At 30.6% G+C, this 19,839-nt stretch overlaps 1 protein-coding gene across 2 annotated transcripts in view; it reads left to right on the top strand.

The window, feature by feature from the left end:
- Positions 1-17,682, top strand: part of Vps16A (vacuolar protein sorting 16) — a 68,260-nt gene extending 50,578 nt beyond the window's left edge. For both annotated transcript variants that reach the window (XM_085807524.1, XM_085807519.1), the window contains exons 13-23: positions 1,340-1,467; positions 3,141-3,285; positions 4,500-4,634; positions 10,537-10,645; positions 10,754-10,851; positions 10,961-11,065; positions 12,094-12,171; positions 12,328-12,497; positions 14,645-14,741; positions 17,042-17,145; positions 17,231-17,682. In XM_085807524.1, the coding sequence (XP_085663650.1) occupies positions 1,340-1,467; positions 3,141-3,285; positions 4,500-4,634; positions 10,537-10,645; positions 10,754-10,851; positions 10,961-11,065; positions 12,094-12,171; positions 12,328-12,497; positions 14,645-14,741; positions 17,042-17,145; positions 17,231-17,375 (1,314 nt within the window). In that variant the 3' untranslated portion in view covers positions 17,376-17,682. The remainder of the gene's footprint in view (positions 1-1,339; positions 1,468-3,140; positions 3,286-4,499; positions 4,635-10,536; positions 10,646-10,753; positions 10,852-10,960; positions 11,066-12,093; positions 12,172-12,327; positions 12,498-14,644; positions 14,742-17,041; positions 17,146-17,230) is intronic.
- Positions 17,683-19,839: the final 2,157 nt, after the last annotated feature.

Genomic DNA, 19,839 nt, shown 5'->3' with positions numbered 1-19,839 from the left:
AGCTGAATCCAATTCGAAGATTAAGGAACAACGCAATCTGCAACATTAACTGAAATTGATAATTAGATAATTTTAGCTTAGCTTATACTGTCCGTTATACATTAAACGCACATGCATAAAAGTATTATGCGCATGCGTGAACGCATAATGCGTTCACGCATGCGCAGAAAGTTTGTATCTTTGATGTTTGGATTATAGATCATTCCGGATTATGGGTGTCCAGATTAACGACTTTTGACTGTATATCCACTCTGTTACCCACCTCGATGACAGTTTTTTTATCCTCGTATGTTGGTAAATTGTGCATTTTTTGCTTTAAAAGTGATGTAATTATGTTATTCTTATGTTTTGTTATAAGGCTGCTATGCCTTTAGTTAGTATGCATACATTAGTTGTAGAATTATCAACAATTTAAAAGTTATTTAAATTGCACTAACCCTAATGAAATCACCATTTGATGACATTTGAAAACTCTTAGTAGAATAGTGAATTAAGTCATTTTCTGCACTGTTATTGTCTTTTTGCCAGTGAGACCAAAAATAAACTTTCAATTGTGGACCGAAAAATCTGCCTTCACGTCCGCTGTCCAAATTGCTTTTTTTTTTTTTTTTTTTTTTTTTTTTTTGCATAGGAACTTGTAATTTAAATTATATAAAAAAAATTTAACTGGTTTAACTGTATCTGGTGTTATGTTTTTCTGTATTTTACAATTTTTAATGACGATATTTTGTGTTAGCATTTTTGCCTTGTCACAAAGTGAGAATTGAATTAATTGAATGAGAAATTTAGTCTGTAATGAAATTCGTGGACATAAGTTTAAATGAAATGCACCCAAACTGTGTATAATATAATAGCCCATACAAGGAAGTCGTGTTATCCACATCATGTTTTTTTCATATTAAATTCTATTCCAACAGGCTAATTAAAAACAGTCCATAAACCAAATAATACTTTATTTTGTTCAGTTTTGGGTCCCAAAATCAAGCTGCATCTTATATATGGCAGCATCTTATACAAGGGAAAATAAATTCTGAGCATTTAGTATCCTTACATATAACTTGTGTCTGGAAAATATCATAAAACTAAATGAGAAATAGTCTTATTAATGACTAACATATTGGTCACAGAATTATGTTTTGGTGTGCATATGTATGTAAATTTTCCAATCAATTGTAATACTGTACAGTTTTCAAAATCTGAACTTCCTGACCACTAGCTCTCTCTCTCTTTTTTTTATTAGTTAATTTTTTCCTTTTAATTTTTCAAGTGTCAATTCATTATTCATGTAAGGATTTTTATGCAGTGTTCTTATGTTGTAATTCACATTTGTTTCTTTAAGGCTGCTGCATTTGGGAAAAATTTTGTTCCTGATATGGATCCAGAGCCATTTGTAAAAATGTGCCAGACACTTCGAGTGTTAAATGCTGTACGAGTCAATGTAATAGGTTTACCTATAACCTATACACAGTATCCTTACTTAATACAGGAAATTCTATGGATTGCATGAAATTTATCTATTTTGTAATTATTATTATTATTTTTGTTGAATATGTAATTTTTCTCTAAACAATTTTCTGTATACATGTTCATGTTACTATTACTCAGCCCTTCATGTTTGTGATGATGTTTTCAGTCCGATTAATTGGTTTTTTTCAAGGCTTTTTTTGGGGGGGATGAGGGAAGGATCATGGAAGAAGGGGAAATTAAGTAATAAAGCATAATTATAATATACAGTCAAAAGTCGTTAATCCGGACTAGTCGGGACTTCGGCGATTCCGGATTATCGATTTTTCCGGATTATAGATCATCAGTTTAAATCTGGTAAGATGGCATGCAAAAATTATAAAATTAAAAATATGAAACCATAATTTATGAAATAAAGAACAATTATGATCTAAAGGATATCAAAATTTACAAAAAAAAGCGTAATATTTATTTGTTTACTTTATTAAACATTTCTTTCAATGTAAGTTGTTTAAGTTGCTTCATTTTTTATGTGATAATACATTCTCTTTAATTCTTTAAACAGACATAATTTCTTGTTCAGTTACAAAGTTCCGCTGTTCAAGTCCTATAATTGCTGTGTCGAGAATACCGACTAATTTGTCAATTGAAATTTTTTCGTTTTCAATAACCTCTGTCACTTTCTTCGCTATCGGAAACAAATTATAATGACGAGGAATTTGATTTAAATCATATCAAAGATGGAGTACATCAAGATGAAATACTACATTTGGATACCATTTTTTGTAGCAATTCCACTTTTTGTTTAATGAACTTCGAAACATACTTTCGCTTTGTACATCATTTACATATTGATAAATGTATATCAGAAATTCTGTTTGACATAATCGAAAGTTCAAGCTTACTTTTATAAAATTACTCTAACAGTCTGCAAAAAATAATAAGCCGAATCCAATTCGAAGATTAAGGAACAACGCAGTCTGCAACATTAACTGAAATAGATAATTAAATAATTTTAGCTTAGCTTATACCGTTCGTTATACATTAAACGCGCATTCGTAAATGTATTTTGTGCACGCGCACAAGTATATTCTCAGCCGTAAAGGCCTTACGCGCATGTGTCAACGCGACGCATGCGCAGAAAGTTTGAAGCTTTGAGGTCCGGATTATAGATCATTCCGGATTATGGGTGTCCAAATTAACGACTTTTGACTGTATTTCACTTTTGTTGCATGGAGCATTGTTGTCATTTTCTATACATGAAAAATTATTAAAGAATTGCTTAGTTATCTTATATTATATTATTATTATTGCTTAGTTAGAGTTATTTTTATAATGTGTTGTAACTGATAACTAAGTCAATTGCACTTTTTATGCATATTATGTATTTATAAGACGTTTAAAATGGATAACCAACTCTAGATTTCCTTTATGAATGATTTATTTCCTTTCCTTTATTTTGCTGTCTGTAGCTCATTTATTTTTAATTCAGTATTTTCAAATTTAGAAAGTAAAAAAATATAATACTACAAAGTGAAATTTATTTCCTGTGCATGTGTATATTAGAAGATATAATTTTCTGCTGTAAACACGTTTTTCAATCCTAGTTATTCTGGTATGAAAAGAAAGTAGTGTGTGTCAAATGGGTATTGTAAAATTCTTGATAATTGAAACAGATTGGAATTTTTAACACTTCCTGTCCTTTTGGATCGACTTGTACTCCGACGCCATTATGCTTATGCCATTTGTATATGTCAGTACTTAAAGATACCTGATACAGAAGGGGCTAGTCGAATACTGGATCATTGGGCATGCTATAAGGTAGGTATTTAATTTTGTTATGGGAACTTCCATGTGATAATAAAATGTGACTTTCAATTATATTATGTTTTCTTTATGTGATAAAATAAATATAATTGAAAAACCTGATGTTTAAATTAAATCTGACACTTTTAAATTGTTACTCAATTCTTTCAACAGTTGATTAAATGTAAACTTATAGCTCAGCCCATAATATAAATATTAGCAGCGACTTTTATTAATTATGCAAATTGTATAAATGTTTATTAAGAATTTTTGTATTCATTATACACACATATTATTATTGATAAACTTAAATTGCTTAATAAAGCTAAAAGAAATTATTTAACGATGTGATCTTCCCTCATCCAAAACTAGTCTGACAATTATAAAAATGTGTAGACATAAAAGCAAAATCAATAAAAATGTATAAAATGGGAACCTCCTTCTGAAAAAAATAAAATATTAGACTAATGTGAGATCAGTGAATATTAAAATAAATACGAATGTCACAGAGTTATTAATGCGACATCAGTGAATATTAAAATAAATACAAATGTCACAGAGTTATTTAAAAAAAAAAAAAAAAGGAATTGCACTCATTTTATAGGAGGTGGAAAATGCAAAATTCCATTAGCTCTGTGTCTGACTTCACCAGTTCACTCACAAAAAAATTGGTACTTTTCTGTTATTGGGACTGAATTCAGAAAGACATATATATATGCATGTGTGTGTGAGAGAGACACACATACCTAAGTACATAAATGCATGTATTTACATTTCTGAATCCGGTCTAAATAACAGAAAAATGCCAAAAAATTAAAAAGATTTTTTGAAAATTTTTTGACAAAATGTATGACCATAGTTAACCAGTTCACTGTTCGCCCCTAGAGAGATGCGTTCGCAGGAAATGCATCGTCATCCGTTAGTAATGGCAGACTCTCATCGGGGTAAAATGTGGGCTAGACCGTAGTCCTCAAGCCTTCATCACAGCATGTTTTTCCAGCTCCCCAGAATGAGTCAAAAATGAAAAGGGGGTGATTGACAGGTTAACTTAGTCACACTTATCTTCTCAGTGGTGTTGCATTAGGATGATTAAGTGTTGCATTAGGAAAGATGTAGATGTGGAATTTCAAAGAATTTGCAAGCATGTAAATGTCTGGCTCATTATACAATCTGTTACTTATCACTGAGATATTATCTGTAATCTTTAATGGTTTCTTTATATTTTTTAGGTGAAACGTACCAATTTAGATCCAGAACAAACTGCTCGAGCAGTTGCTGAGAAACTTGGATGTACACCTGGAATTTCTTATGCTGAGATTTCTAATAAGGCTATGGACTACGGTCATCCTTCCTTAGCTGTAAAAGTAAGTTTATATATTATGTTACTTTATGTTAAATGTTTATTTTTTTAGTAAATATTTTATAATAATTAGCATTTTACTCGGCTGAAAAATACTGCTATTAGATTTATGATTTTAAAAGCAGTCTTGTGTAATAGATTAAAAGAAAAGAATCTTCCCACTATTAAATTTTTACTTTTCTCCTCTTTTCTTATTATAAAATAACCATTTTTAAATGCGATTATTCATAATTCCAAATAAAAATTTTAATTTGTATTTCTTGAAACATTAGCTTTTAATATAATTTAATCTCTGAGAAAAAAGTATTTACTGATGATGTGGTTTATGCATGATAAATATTATATGTGATTTTGGGAGGGTGTACCTAAAAATAACCTGAAATGTCCTTTTGTTTTAAGCTTTAACCTTACTTATATTGGTTCCGTTCAAAGTATTTCCCACTGACATCAGTAAATCTTATCCCAACGTATTTGTTTTTTACTGAAAATAGTATTGGAGCTCTTGACCAGTCTTCTCTTTGAGTCATGTAGCACATTTTTTTTTGGGGGGGGGAAGGCACCTCATCCGCATCACTGAATTGTACCCCTTTGAGAACTTTCATCTGTGAGAATAGAAAAAAAAAATTACTGAGCAAAAGTGAGTTAGTATTCTGAGTGAAACACAAACACCATGTCGTTCTTGATCAAAATTTTTGGACAAACAGAGCTTTAAGAGCTCAAACACTACTCTTCCTTCTTCAAGTCATAATAAATGTTTAGGCCAGGGGTTCTCATTCTTTTTTGCCCCATGTACCCCTTTCACCATTGCTAGAAGTTCATTCCCCCTTCTCCTTTCCAAAACCTGAAAAACATGTATAAATTTATTTAGATTTAGATTATTTTTTAACATGTTTTATTAATTAAACAACAAAAAGTATAGAAAATGTTGATAAATACTGAAATGTGAATAAAAGTAGTTTGTTTTGTATTCATAAACTAAAGCAAAATACCGAACAGCTAAATAAATGTTTGATAACATTTTCCTCCTGAAACTATGAAATTCTCCCAAAGGGAAGAATTCCTCCTTGGTTTAGCATTTGCATTTGTACTGCTGTGTGAGCATAACAAACTACAAATTTCCAGCCAAGTGTCTCATTCCTAAATCTTCTGATAAAATTCTGTAACAGGTATTTTGTGAGAAATGCATTTCTTTCAATAGTCTCTTAATGACATTCGGCATTTCTTTCAATATTCTTTTGATGACATTCATTAATAGTTGCTTCAACCTTTTCAGTGTTTTTCTCTTCTGTTCAATGGTGGAAAACTGGGGTTATGGAAGGTCTTTCTGTCATATACCATGATTTTTGGAGTGGGATCAGAATTTGCCAAGCTTTTTTCAAACGGAGATCACTTTTATAAATAAAAATGCTCTGTAGACCACTGTACTCTTGTCCCCTTTAAGAGGAATTTTTTAGCATGTTACTTCTGGTATTTTTAAAATACAGTTAAAATTTATTTAACTTAATATTTTATTAAATTCATCAAAGAAAAGATATATTCATTTTTAATATTTCGAGGCTATTATAGTTTGGGAAATTTTATCTTATTAACTAAAAATTAAATAAACATTTGTTCTCATATTAATGAAATGTATAAGGCTGTCATTTTTTGTACCTGTGTTTGTAAGCTGAAGTCAGAAATTGTCACATACATCACATTGATTTTTGTACTTTGATTTTATTTGACTTAGAGTTGAAAACCTTTTCTCATACAGATATGTAGAAGCAAACTAAATTATAATTTTTAAAGCACCATTGTACAGTTCCATTTTAAGTGGTAGTGAGGTCCAAAAATTAACCATACCTTCTGCTTAAAATTTCTTTTTATGTCTGGTGTCATTGAAATTCCATTTAACTGTTCTCTTTCATTCAGTGACAGTTTACTGTTTTCAGTATTGCAATGGAAAGGATCATAAATCTAAAAATTCATCATATTTACTACTTGGAAGTCTCTAGGTAAGGTAACCAGAAGTAAAATGTTGGTTTTAAGAAAATCATAAAATGCTGTGCATAGAAATGTACACTAATTAGCACCAAGACAAACCATACCACATAGACTAATGCTGCTCAGTAGACTGGTGCAGGAAATTCAAAGCTAACAGTGCATAGCACTGCATCCATAATTATGAATGTTGGCATTATGGTTACTTTTGGTATTTCAATAACTGTTATGTAGAGAAATTATCTGATAGCGTTATAAAAAAATTAGGTGAATGATTTTATGATTTATGGAAATTTAAATTTTATTTTGATTCTGAATTATTTAATTTAAGGCTTTAATTTTGGGGAAAAACAGATGCTTCTGGAAATATTATTTAGTTTAAAAGAGTATTATTTATTTTCCTCTATTTCTAAATCTTGTACAAACTTTTATTCATTGTGAAAGAAGCAGGGAAAGGGAGGCAATTTTCGCCAAGTCATGATTTCGCGCGCTTTAGAATGTTCGAGAAAGAATTTTCATTGTTAGTTGACCTTAAGAGAGGAAAGTACGTGACGGAAAGGTCAAAGGTTGCTACTTGTCTTTCAATGTAAGTCATTCAGGTTTTTGGCGATTGAGGGTCCGGTTGTTGGCTAAGTGAAGAAGGGCGCGCATGCGCGATCACCCTTATTTCCGCATTCTGGAGTTGAAAACGAAGATTTTGCCATAATTAAGGGGGCGATAAGTGAAGCCATAGTGGGAGCCCGTTTTGTGAAGGAGACGAAGGAAATTCGAGTTGGATACACACTTACTCTGGACTCGCTTAGGCACTCTCTGACTGACTCGCTGATTTTCGGGCTTGCTGGACAAAATGTAATTACGAAGCGGGATGTTTTCCGGCGGGGAGCAGCAAATATGCTCCCCGGCCGCGTTTGGTTAAGAGGCGAGACACACTTACTCTGGACTCGCTTAGGCACTCTCTGACTGACTCGCTGATTTTCGGGCTTGCTGGACAAAATGTAATTACGAAGCGGGATGTTTTCCGGCGGGGAGCGGCAAATATGCTCCCCGGCCGCGTTTGGTTAAGAGGCGAGACACACTTACTCTTGACTCGCTTAGGCACTCACTGCTTGGATTCGCTGACTTTCGGGCTTGACGGACTTGTTGTTGAGAAAAAACTTGTGGGTGTTGCGAAGGAGAAAGGAAAAGATTTAGTCGGCATCGAGCTGTGCTTCCGGCGGGCAGCGGCAATTATGCTCCCCGGCCGCAGGTTTTCTCAAAAATGCGAAGAAGAAAAAAAAAAAAAAAACTGTTGAGCGAATAACAAAAAAATTAACAGAGACTTGGGTCTCTATCTGTATCGGCAAAAGTCAGGACGATGTCCTCTGAACTCCGACTTGAAAACAGAAGGAATTATGTCACCTTAGTCAACTGGAAGCCTGCGTTAGCCGTTCTCTAAAATGCCTAGCTTAATTGTCTACGTTTTCCTTGGTGGAGCTGAGAGTCTGGGCAGACACCCGTGCGGTGTAAGCTGTTCTCTTGCTTCCAGTGGGAATAATTTTCTTCTATGGAAAACAGTAGCAGGCGTAAGATTTGACGGTATAGCTGATGTAATTTATTGTCGTGCCGTTTGAGTCTCTGTCTTGCGGATTTGCCAAGTGACGTAAGGATAGAGCTAAGATATGAGCTCTCCTCCACTTCAAGATGTCCACTCAAGATAAGTATTATTTTTTTTGGTGTGTTGGAACTTTAGGCAAGTTTTTCCAAAAACGTCCTTAGCAGTAAAAACAACGTCGAATCTAAAATTTAACTCTCAGGCCATAAATTGTTTCCCTTTCCTTTCTTTTAAATCACCAGACAAACCTTAAGTTTTTTTTATGAATTTAAATGAACAGACTCTCAGATGAGGTTAAGATTTTTCTTATTGTGTTGTAATTGAATAAACTGATATTTAATCTGGAACCTCTTACAGTATGTTTTCTTTATATATTTAATATGAACTTTTCCTTTATATCTTGTATATGTTTTATGTTTTCGATCCTCTCACGGCGCGGTCCCGGAATGCATTTTTTTCACAACGCAAAAATGCTGTACACGTTTCACTATACGATCACTCCCTTTAACGGCAAGTAGTTTCATATTTAACATTTAACAATATAGGAATTTCAGATATAACATGGTACCTAGAAGTTAAACTATTTAACCAATGGTCTCGAAACTTTTAACATAACATAACTTAAGTTTGCAGGAATTTATAAAAAGGTTTTCTGTTTTGATTTATAAGAGTGGATCAAACGAAAATGGAACAGTAGCCACAAAATGAAAGGTATTATTTATTTTCAAATGTTAGTACCAAAATTACACAAGCACTTGGCCCAATGTTGCACCAAGTGGTTAATGCCTCATTCATAGAAAGAGTTTGGCTGAGATTGACACCAGTTTCAAACTGTGTCCATGACTTTGCTGTCCGAGTGTGGATCAAATGAAAGTGGAATATTGGTTATAATTTGATGTTTTTGTGTGACTCATGAAAACTGAATGTAAAGAAAGTCTGGGAGCTAAGAAAGACAGCCCCTATTTTGGAATGGACTTGACCTAGGCAGACACACAGAACCTCATGATATGTGCTGGCAGTCAGCCAACAGTGTCATCCTGCAGGCAATCATTTGTCATTTCACCTGTGTCTGCATAATGTTTGCGACTAGAGAAGGAATGTAATGTTATTAGTTCTTTAATAGCAGAAGATGTTGGAGTTCGTGAAGTGCATCGGTGAATGAAAACAGTGTATGAAGAACAGTCACTGTCACAGACTCATGTGCAGGACTGGCACAAGCATTTCTATGAGGGACAGGAATCTTTGAAAGATGATGCATGATCTGGTCAAAGTCAACTTATCGTCATGGACACTTCAGTGAATGAAGTTGACCAGATCATTTGTGTAAACAGACAATGCATCAATGAGAAGGTGGGTGTGAGTTTCAGTTCTGTTTTATACCATCATATGGAGAAACTGCTGTACAGGAAACTGAGTTCAGAGTGAGTGCCACACAGTCTCACAGACAATCAGAGGTGGCTTTCCATGGAATTGTGAAGCCACCTCTGCATGGAATTGTCCTTGCACCAACTTCTCTGATATCATGCTGAGGACAATTTCTCAGACAGTGTTGTTGCAGGTGATGAATCCTGTTGCCATCATTACCAACTAGAAAGCAAATGACAAAGCCAACAGTAGAAACATTTCAGCATCCCACCACCAAAGAAGTCCAGGATGATGCAGAATAAGAGCAAAATCATGCTGATTTTTTTATATATATATAAAAGGCCTGCTTCTCATTAAGTTCCTGGCTCCAAGTAAAAAAATCAACACTGATCAATACTGCAATACCCTGGAACCTTTGCATGCAGCAATCAAAGCTGAGCGACCAGGCATGTTGTCCTCTGGAGTGCTTTTGCTCCATGACAATGCATGGGCACATACGGCCACTTGTACATTCAACATGCTTGCACGTTTTTGGCTTTTTGGTGGAGTGTGTTAGAACGCCCACTATACAGCCCTGACAATTCACCATGTTTCACTTCAACAATAAAGTCATGGACACAGTTTGGAACTGGTTTCAATCTCAGCCAAACTCCATCTACGAACAGGGTTCACTTGGTGCAACAGTGGGATAAGTACTTGTGTAATTTTGATGATTACATTTGAAAATAAGTAATACCTTTTCATTTTGTGGCTATTGTTCCATTTTTTATTTGATCCACCCTAATACTTTCTCGTTACGTTTATTTTTTTTTAATTGAATTTTTTTTTAAAATTCTTCAAATGTATATAAAATAATTTGAGCAGCATTATTTTTAGAACATCTAATCATTTACGTTATTTATATTTAAGTGTTGATTTTATTACATGTTTACATAATGAAGCATTTTTATTTTGAATTTTAAATATTTAGCTACTTGATTATGAAACACGGGCTTCTGAACAAGTTCCACTGTTAATCAAATTGAGGCAAGAAACGCAAGCTATGGTCAAAGCAATTGAAAGTGGTGACACAGATTTAAGTGAGCAATAACACTTTTTGGAAAAGTTTGTGTATTGAAACTATATTTTAGTACTCACTATTGAAATAATATACAAAATTATTAATATTTGTTTTTATAATCATTTAGTTTACTCTGTAATACGCTACTTGAAAACTACTTTATCGAAAGGTGACTTCCACATGAAAATTCGCCAGTTTCCTGTTGCACATAGTTTGTACCTAAAGGTAATGGATTATGTAATTTTGTTTAAAAAGAAACTGCATTATAAAACTAAAATATTATGTGGGTATGGATGTATATATAAGTATTGGAATAATTTTCTTTTATTACAAGCTGTGCAAGGAACAAGATCTCGAACAACTACGAGAAAGTTATTCACAAGAAAGTGATTTCAATTCTGAAGGTCATTGTTTTGTAATGGAGAGTTATCAGACTAAAGTAAGTATGAGTGACAACAGTAAAAATATAATACACAACTTAGTATATCTTTTGCAGTTGCTGTTATTATTATTTTACATTTAGAAATTATTTTGATATAAATGCCTTGTAGCAGAAGCAGTTAGCTAGAATGATACTAGATTAATATGTGATTAGTTATAATATTATTTCCCCTTTCCCCAAATTTTTTAGAAAATTTATACATTGATGGTAATGCTATCATTTCAAAAAGTCTATGAATTTAAAGTGCTAAGTAATTTAGTTTGATAAAGGAAGATATTATTAATATTATAATGATTTTAAAGCCAAGAAAAATTTTCCCCAAGAAGAAAATTTTTTATTCTTCTTGGGGAAGCGTTATTGATTGAAGATTTGAAAGGTATTCATATGAGCTAAAAAAATATTTTTAAAAACGCTAGAATGTAAAATTATATTGCAATTTTTAAGTAAATGTAAATTAAACTATATTTTACTTTAGAATAATTGTCATTTTTGTGTGATTTTTTAATGAAATTGAACCATAATAAACAGCTTGAGGAAAATAACTGTATGTAATTTTAAGAGTTTAAAAAAGTGAAATTCAATGTAAAAATTAGCATGACTAATTTTATTGCTGACTGCAGTTTCATTGGACCTTAGTCCACCATTATCAAACTGTAGTTGTTATAGTAGCGCATGACAAGAAAGTTGCAGTGCTGTTCTGAGCCCCATTTCTCTTTCAGTTATAATTTTCACATCAAGCACTACATTTCTGTGCATTAACAACTGTAACAGTAATGCTTTAATAATGCTAGACTAAGTTCCAATGAAATTACAGTCAGTGATACAATTTTTGCCAATTATTATGTTAAATTCTTCATTTTTTTTTTTTTTTTTTTTTTTTATTATTATAAGTAGTTTTAGAAACATTTAAAGTTTAAGAATTTCAGTTAACTTTTAGGATTTTAAGAAATATTTTGTAAATCTTTTCTAATTATAATGAAATCATTATAAGTGTAATTTAAAAATAATTTTGTTTTCTTTTATAGAAAGTAGAAAAAAGATCAAGTGCATTGCAAGAAGCCCTGAATTCGTACAAAAAAGCTAAAAATGAGTTTGCAATTCAGGTAAAAGTATTTAGCAAATTTTTAAATTATAAAATGGCTAAAATATGGTAGTGTGCTTTAAACAGAATATATGAATAGTATACTATATAAATTGCCAAGACTTTTTTATAAGAATTACATGTACTTTTAAATGATCTGTCTGCCTTTTCGTTTTAGATAACAGAAGATCAATTAAAATTAATGAAATATCAAAGTATGTTTGAAGAGAAATTTCCTCAGAATTTTTGTGACCTTTCATTGCATCAGACAATGAAACAGCTTTTAACTCAAAGGGAATTCAAACTTGCTGATGATTTACGAAAAGAATTTAAAGTTCCCGATAAACGGTAGATTTAGTTTTGACATTTAGAACTGACTTTTAATTTAGTTATTTTATTATTTTGCATATTGTATCTGTTGTTATCTGTAATAATTTTGTAAAATAATGATTAATTATGCAGTATAATCAAGAGATTTTCTGAGTGTATTTTGATTATTAAAGTAATAATTTTTATTAACCTTTGAAATTTTTACTTTATTAAAGTTAAGTAGTTCTACTGTTAGTAAAGTTCTACTGGGCTGATTGACGAAATTCAAATTGCGTTTTCCATGTATCGAAAGTGCGACCTATGATATATATTAGATTTATGTATAGCATTTTTCTAACATAAGTATTTTGACACAAAATTGGACTTTTTCTGAAATAATGTATCAATATTTTTCCATATTTCGATTCTACGATTCAAATTATGCCTGGATAATAAATTTTATAATTTTTGGTGTGAAATTTATTGAGAAATTCAATAATTTATCTTGGCAATTTTTTTTCCAGTTTGCGCCAAGAATAGCAATGTATTTTCGTTTGCCTTTTTTCTTTGTTCAAGAGCGGGGAAAAAAGTCATCATTCATACTTTCAAATAATTTTAACAAAGTGCATAAACAGTATTTTCCTTATCAATTATAATAATTATGCAAATTTCTAAACATGCCAAAATGTAAATTCACATGTATCTTAGAAAATTTTGAATAAAAACAGGTATGCTTAGAAATGCATCATCTTTAAGATGATGGCAAAAATTTTATAGGTTATAATTCAAATTTTTTTTTCAAAAAATTTATAAAAATTATTTAAAAATACAAATTTTAAAAATAAGTCATAAAAAATTAGCAAACTTTATTTGAAATGAACCCAAGTTTCAAAATACAAAAGGAAAAATCAAATAAGTTTAATAAAAAAGAGATATTAATAAATATATATATGAAATTCAATTAACAATGAAAAGCTAAAATTTTGAGAGCTAATTTTTTGAAACCCACTTGTGCGATTTGTACAAAACTTAGCAATCAGCATTATTTCGAAAGAATATTCGAATTTCATTGAATCGAAATATGAAAAAAAAATTAGCATGTCATTTCAGATAAAGTCAGATTTTCTGTCAAAATACCTATAGAACAATGCTATGTATAAATATAATACATATCCAAGACGAAAAACACAAGTTGAATTTCATCAATTGGTCTAGTAGAACAGGAGATATAGATGTTTCCTTCCCCCCCCCACAGTGTGCATTAGAGATACAATGTATCACTTTCAGTTTTTTATTATCTACATTTGATCATTGCTCATGCTTGTGATTCATTATCAGTATTTTACTTTAAATTAATGTACTTACTCACAAGATATTTCTATTTACATGTTTTATTTCTTCTTCAGATATTTTTTTGCTTTTGGCCAGTCTTTCATATGTTAGCAATAGAAAAAAAAAAAAAAAGAAAGAAAAAGTTATCTACGATTCTAATATTTACTCATTTCCAAAATGGATTGACAGTTTTACATATGAAATCTTACATATTTTATTTTTCAATATCAGTTGGGAAAACATATTCTGCTCTAATTATTTGTTACTACTGTATTTGTATTATTTAATTGGATACTTTCTTCATATTACTTTTAATTATTTTTAAATTTCTACACGTGCATACATACATATGTGCTGTCATATAGAGATTCTGATTACATTTCTTTTCTCTCTTGAATATAATGCAAACAAATAGATTTGATTTTATTATGAAATTTCTTGAATTATATAGCAATGACTACATCAGTAATACTTGAGGAATTGTTTGATGTGTAGATATATGAAAATTAACATATTCAAAATGCAATCTTTTCATTTGGCACTATAAAGTGTTAAAAATGATCAAATCAAGATGAATCATTTTGTCTTATCTAAAATTTGATCATCATATCATTTTTGTAGTGAATTTTCTTCAAAATTTTCATATGACAAATAAGTAACTAAGCAATAATAATAGTAATAATTATAATAAAAGCTTGCAGAAAAAAATGCCTTATTGTATATGCATCTTTAGTGTCAGGCGCCATATGCTCAAAAAAGTGTAGCAGGCATTAAAAAAAGTAGTGTCAGGAATTTATAAGTTTATAAATTTCCTTCTGTCCATTTTAAAGTTATAAATTTCCTTCTGTCTGCAGGTACTGGTGGTTACAAATAACAGTTTTAGCTGATGGTGGAGACTGGTTAGAATTAGAGAAATTTTCACGCTCAAAAAAATCACCCATAGGTTATGAGGTAAATGCATTTTTCTTGTTCAGTAATGTTAAAATTATTCAGCTTCAAATAAATAGATGGTTAAAAAAATAAGCATGTACTCATTAAAGTATTTCATATTTTATTGCAAATATAAAGTATTTATAGTTTAGTGCAAATATAAGTAAATCTCAATCCATTTTATTAAGAAACATTTATGAGTATGTTTTCTTGAAAGTAAAGTGAATCATGCTAACAAATGAAGAATAATTTGTTGCTGTTAGTGCAGGACTGAGGTGGTTTAAGCTACATTCAGTTCACATTAATTCAAGATTCACAATGAATTTCAGCATCAGTTCCATAAACCATGTTGAATAACGGCCAGTATCAGATTGTTGGGAAGCAGATATCTAAGAACTGAATGTGTGTTGGATGGATATCATTCAAGAAGGCCATCATCATCAGCACAGATTGTTCAAAGAGTTGAAGAAGCAAGTATTGTAGCCTTAAATCTTCTGTTTGCAAAATGAGCAGAGAACTTTGCATTTTTCAAACATTTATTTAGAGAAATCTACAGTATTTTATAAAGACTTATCATATTTAGGTATTTGATACACTTCAAAAGAAGATTTTGCATTTCATTTATTGATTCATGTGAGGCTGCTCAAATTGTAGATCTCACAAAACTCCCTTTGTCTACTGATGAACCTACTTTTCATACTTGTGGAATGGTTAATCACCAGAGCAGCAGGATATGGGTTGATGAACATTCATTTTAAACTGACCTAAAATTTTTTGATTTGGACTGACTCTGTCCCCTCCTTTTACCGAAAAAAACATGATGGGCTATTTATTCTGTCCAAGGTGGTAAGGGCAGGTAATAGTTTTCTTGGTATACTCCATATTTTCTTACTGGCAGATTTTGTTTCTTACAATTAAGATTAGTTGGCATTTCTAATAGTTATACTTCAGAAAAATAGAGCAACAATGCATTTTGATAGTAAGGAATGTAATTATTTATTTTGATAGTACATTTCCCAGCTGTTGGGCTTGAAGAAAGCAGACTCCTCATTCATCAGATCTGATTTCTTTGTCAGGGGTCTTATGAAGTCAGAAAGATAATGGAGGAGGGGCGACATTGCAAGAATAGACTGATTGAAATTTTTCATTTCAAATGTTGTGAACAAATTTTCAGTTCAACGTAATACAGTGAGAGATATGGGTAAAGAATAAGTTGAATAAAGATCTGTTGATATGTAAAATAAAAGCTCAGCTATCTGGAAAGCCTGGGGAAAGCCATATGCTGGATACATGAAAATTCCTGATAATGAATGTATAAAAATTGCAATTCATGGTAGAAAAGTAAATGAATGGAAGGAATTTCCATTCTAAAATTGTAAAAACAGTCATCTTATGTATGAATATCAAAAACCTGCAAAGTCTACCGAATATCAAAATCCTACATTTAAAATTATGTAAGATTTCCAAGGGACAAAAAAAAAAGCATTTAAGATATTAAAAGTCAACAGGCCCTAAATATATGAAAATGAAACATCTTAAGCATATAAAAAACTTGAATTGATTATTATAAATTTTTTGCAGAATTGCAATTATGTATCTGTTTTCAAATAAAGTGGGATATTGTGCACATTAAAGCACACATTTCTTGAAGCCCGGATCCAACAAATATGAAAATATTTCATTGCATGCTGTTTCATGGGAGGCAGGTTCCAAATTTTAATCATTTTTTCAAAATATGAGGAAAGATAGATAAACAGCAGTTGATTCATGCCCCCTTTTTTTTAAACAATCTTAGCAAAAACTAATCAGGTTTGCATGAAACTAAGGTGAAAATCTTATGATTGTGTTGAGACAGGATGATTTAGTGCCCAGCACTGGATAAATGATGATAACCATTTATCCATTGCTGGCACTAAATCATACTGTTTGTCCTAAACATTCTTTATAATGATTTTACAAGTCTCTCATTTTTTTTCCTTTTGGGGGGAGGGCATGTCTAAAATTCTAAAATATTTCAGCTACTTTAGCTTTATTGTCAGTTAAATGCTGATGGGCTTTTACTGTCCTAAAATTGAGATTAACTGTATTTACAAAATCTCTAATGAAAAAATCGTGTAAATGTATTTTATATTTCAAATATAATAAATAATAAAGAATATGAGCCCTTTTTTTAATTAAATTTTTCCCTCGTCTGCAGAACTCTCTAGTCTTCTCTATTCATTTTATAACTATATTATAACCATTATTTACTTTTTAATTTTAAAACTGCAAAATACTTGAAAAATGCTTATTTCATTATTTATTAATTTTTAATCATTTAGCCTTTTGTGGATGTGTGTGTTAAGCATGACAATATATATGAAGCGAAGAAATATTTGCCAAAAGTAAAAGAGGAAAATAAAGTGATGTATTATGTTAAAGCTAGGTAAGTGAATGATTTTCAAATATCGAAGATTTGAAAGTCACTTGCATATACTGAGAATGTTTATGTTGTTATTTTTTCTTTCCAGGTTACTTGAAGATGCAGCAAAAATTGCATTTGAAAAGAAAGATATTGCTGCATTGAATCACATTCAGAGTTTATGTGGAGTTATGGACAGAACTATATCAGATAAAATTACTAGTATGAAATCACAACTATCAGCAAAGCGATGATTTGTATTTTACTGTGTATTTTGTAATGATGGGGAAATTACAATCCAACGAATACTTCTGAGCAAAGTATAAAAAGCTTAATTCATAAAGTGTTAATCCTTCTTGTGTTAAATAATAAATATAACTATGAAAAAATTAATATTTATATTTATTGAATGTAATTGCTAATATGAAACTATACAAATGATAGCATATGTAATCAATTAGTATTTTGTCAACATTTATGTTATTACTGTAAGAATACGAACATTTTGTAATTATCTGTATTATAAGATAAGAATGTATTAAATCTTTAATTTCTGCTTGAGTGATATGATAAATATTATTGAATTCAATAATTCTCTTGTTTAGGCGAATTCATTATACAGTTGTTTCAGAAAGATGGGACTAGTATTTCTGGAAGAGTTGATTGCATAGATGTTCTGACTTCAGTAATCATTAAAATGATGTCTGTAAGAAATGTGATCATGTGATCCATTTTGTTAAAATATATGAAATTAACAACAGACCTGTAGGAAAAAAAAATGTGAATAAGTAAAATATTTTCTATACCTTATTTTGGCTTTATACGACCAAAATAATACCAAATTTTAAATAATTAATTATTTAAAATTTGGAAGACAGTATGCATGTTAAGATTTTAGCATACAAATTTATAAAAAAATACATTTTACATTAGATAGGTATTAATGAAGAACCAGTGGTTTCGTTTTACTGCTTGGAGAAATGCTAAAATACTAAATTTTTTAGTTAATGAAATTCAATTTTATACAGCACTTAAATTGGCACATTTTGTTTGGTTGAAAGTGATTAAAGTCATATTAAATTAATTCTGACAATATTTTTAAGGGCAGTTTAATGTGCTATGAATTCCTCCTCTCTCTTCCCTAAGGCTTTTTATTAAATTAAAGAGCAATTTCCTAGTTGGAACTTTTTTTTTCATAAAAGAACCTGTATAAAAGTTTTAATTTCTAATAATTTTACTTAAAGGTGTGATGTGACCAACTTAGTCATAATATGAAAGGTACCTTATTTCATTCATTTTTGTAACTGGAATTATGGGTTTTATCATCAACTATCAAGAGGGTAATTCTGTCACTTTTAAACAAAATTATATAAATTGTCATGATAAATAACACATATTTGGTCTTGTGATACATTTTTACAACATCTGCCTAGTTGTCCTAGTTAACATGGTGATTAATGGAAGTTGGCCAAGATTAAAATTGCAAATAAAACATGGATCTTTTTTATGATTATGAAGTTTGTAGAATAGGAGCACATAAAATTTATCAAATCAAAAATCCTTTTCTCTTCTACTGAAAAGTGGTAGCAGGGGAAGAAAGTATGTGAACTTTTAGATTTAATCCACCTTGGTATTTTTATCAAAATTGACATACATCTAAACTAAATCATACTCTCACTACTTGTGGGAGCATGATTGTCTTCCTGATCCAGACAATTATTTGTAAGGCTATTCATAACTAGGAAGACATGGAATTAATAAAAAAAAAAAAAGCTGTTGAATGCTGTTGTGTAGCATATTAAAAAATTCCTATGTTTCTTGTTAAAATTTGAATCCTTTATTATATTACATAGTTTTTGATAATTATGAGTATGAACAATTTTATTTCTGTTTCACACATTTAAGGATTTATGAATATAGTTGTATTTAGATGGGATGAATATATACAACTCTAAAAATGTTTTGTTGAAATAAACAAAATTTAGAAATTAAAACTCGAATTCTCTTCTCAAATTGAAGTCATGCTAAGATCACAAATATAATTTTTATATAACAATTTCTATTCTCTCCCTGTTTAGAACAGTATGCTATTTTAAATTATGAGAAGAAAGATATCAAGGATACAAAAGATTTGAGTAAGAAACTCAACTTTATGAAAGCTGAACTGCATTGTACATAGTTATGGAACAGATGAAAAGACACATTACCTAATAACTTAAATCACATATGAATGAAAGGTTTAGTAAAAGTGACAGTGCAAGTTTAAGCAGGTCAGTAATTAAATCATTGACCTCTAAAAAGCCATTAATTAATTTTAAAATATTTTTGCATAATGTTCTAATAACTTGTAACTGAGTTCAGTTTGGTATAATAATTTTTTGTTTTACCTATTTGTTTAATGTTACAAATTAAATGATTTCATTCTTTGACAATTATTGCATTGCATATTACCGTATACGCTCATGTAATGTCCGCACCCCAACTTCACAGATAAAATTTATGTAAAAAAAAAGTGACCCTGCACAATGTCCACACCCCAAAAATTACAGAATTTCTTACTTTAAAATAGATATATTTTTTATTATTGCCCTTTTCCCCTTTAGTCAATAACATTAGTTAATAAACATCTTTAAAGAAAGAATATGCATTTGTTTTGTCTTTGGTTGGCGCCAAGATGGAAAGCAGAGACTTTCCTTGCATCTGGTGCAGTTGTTATTC

Source organism: Stegodyphus dumicola, chromosome 1 (assembly GCF_044657685.1).
Source record: "Stegodyphus dumicola isolate Sdum_Otavi_A_Nest chromosome 1, ASM4465768v1".
NCBI lineage: Eukaryota > Metazoa > Arthropoda > Arachnida > Araneae > Eresidae > Stegodyphus > Stegodyphus dumicola.
The sequence above is the reverse complement of the archived record's forward strand: the minus strand, read 5'-3'. Positions and strand labels throughout refer to the sequence as shown.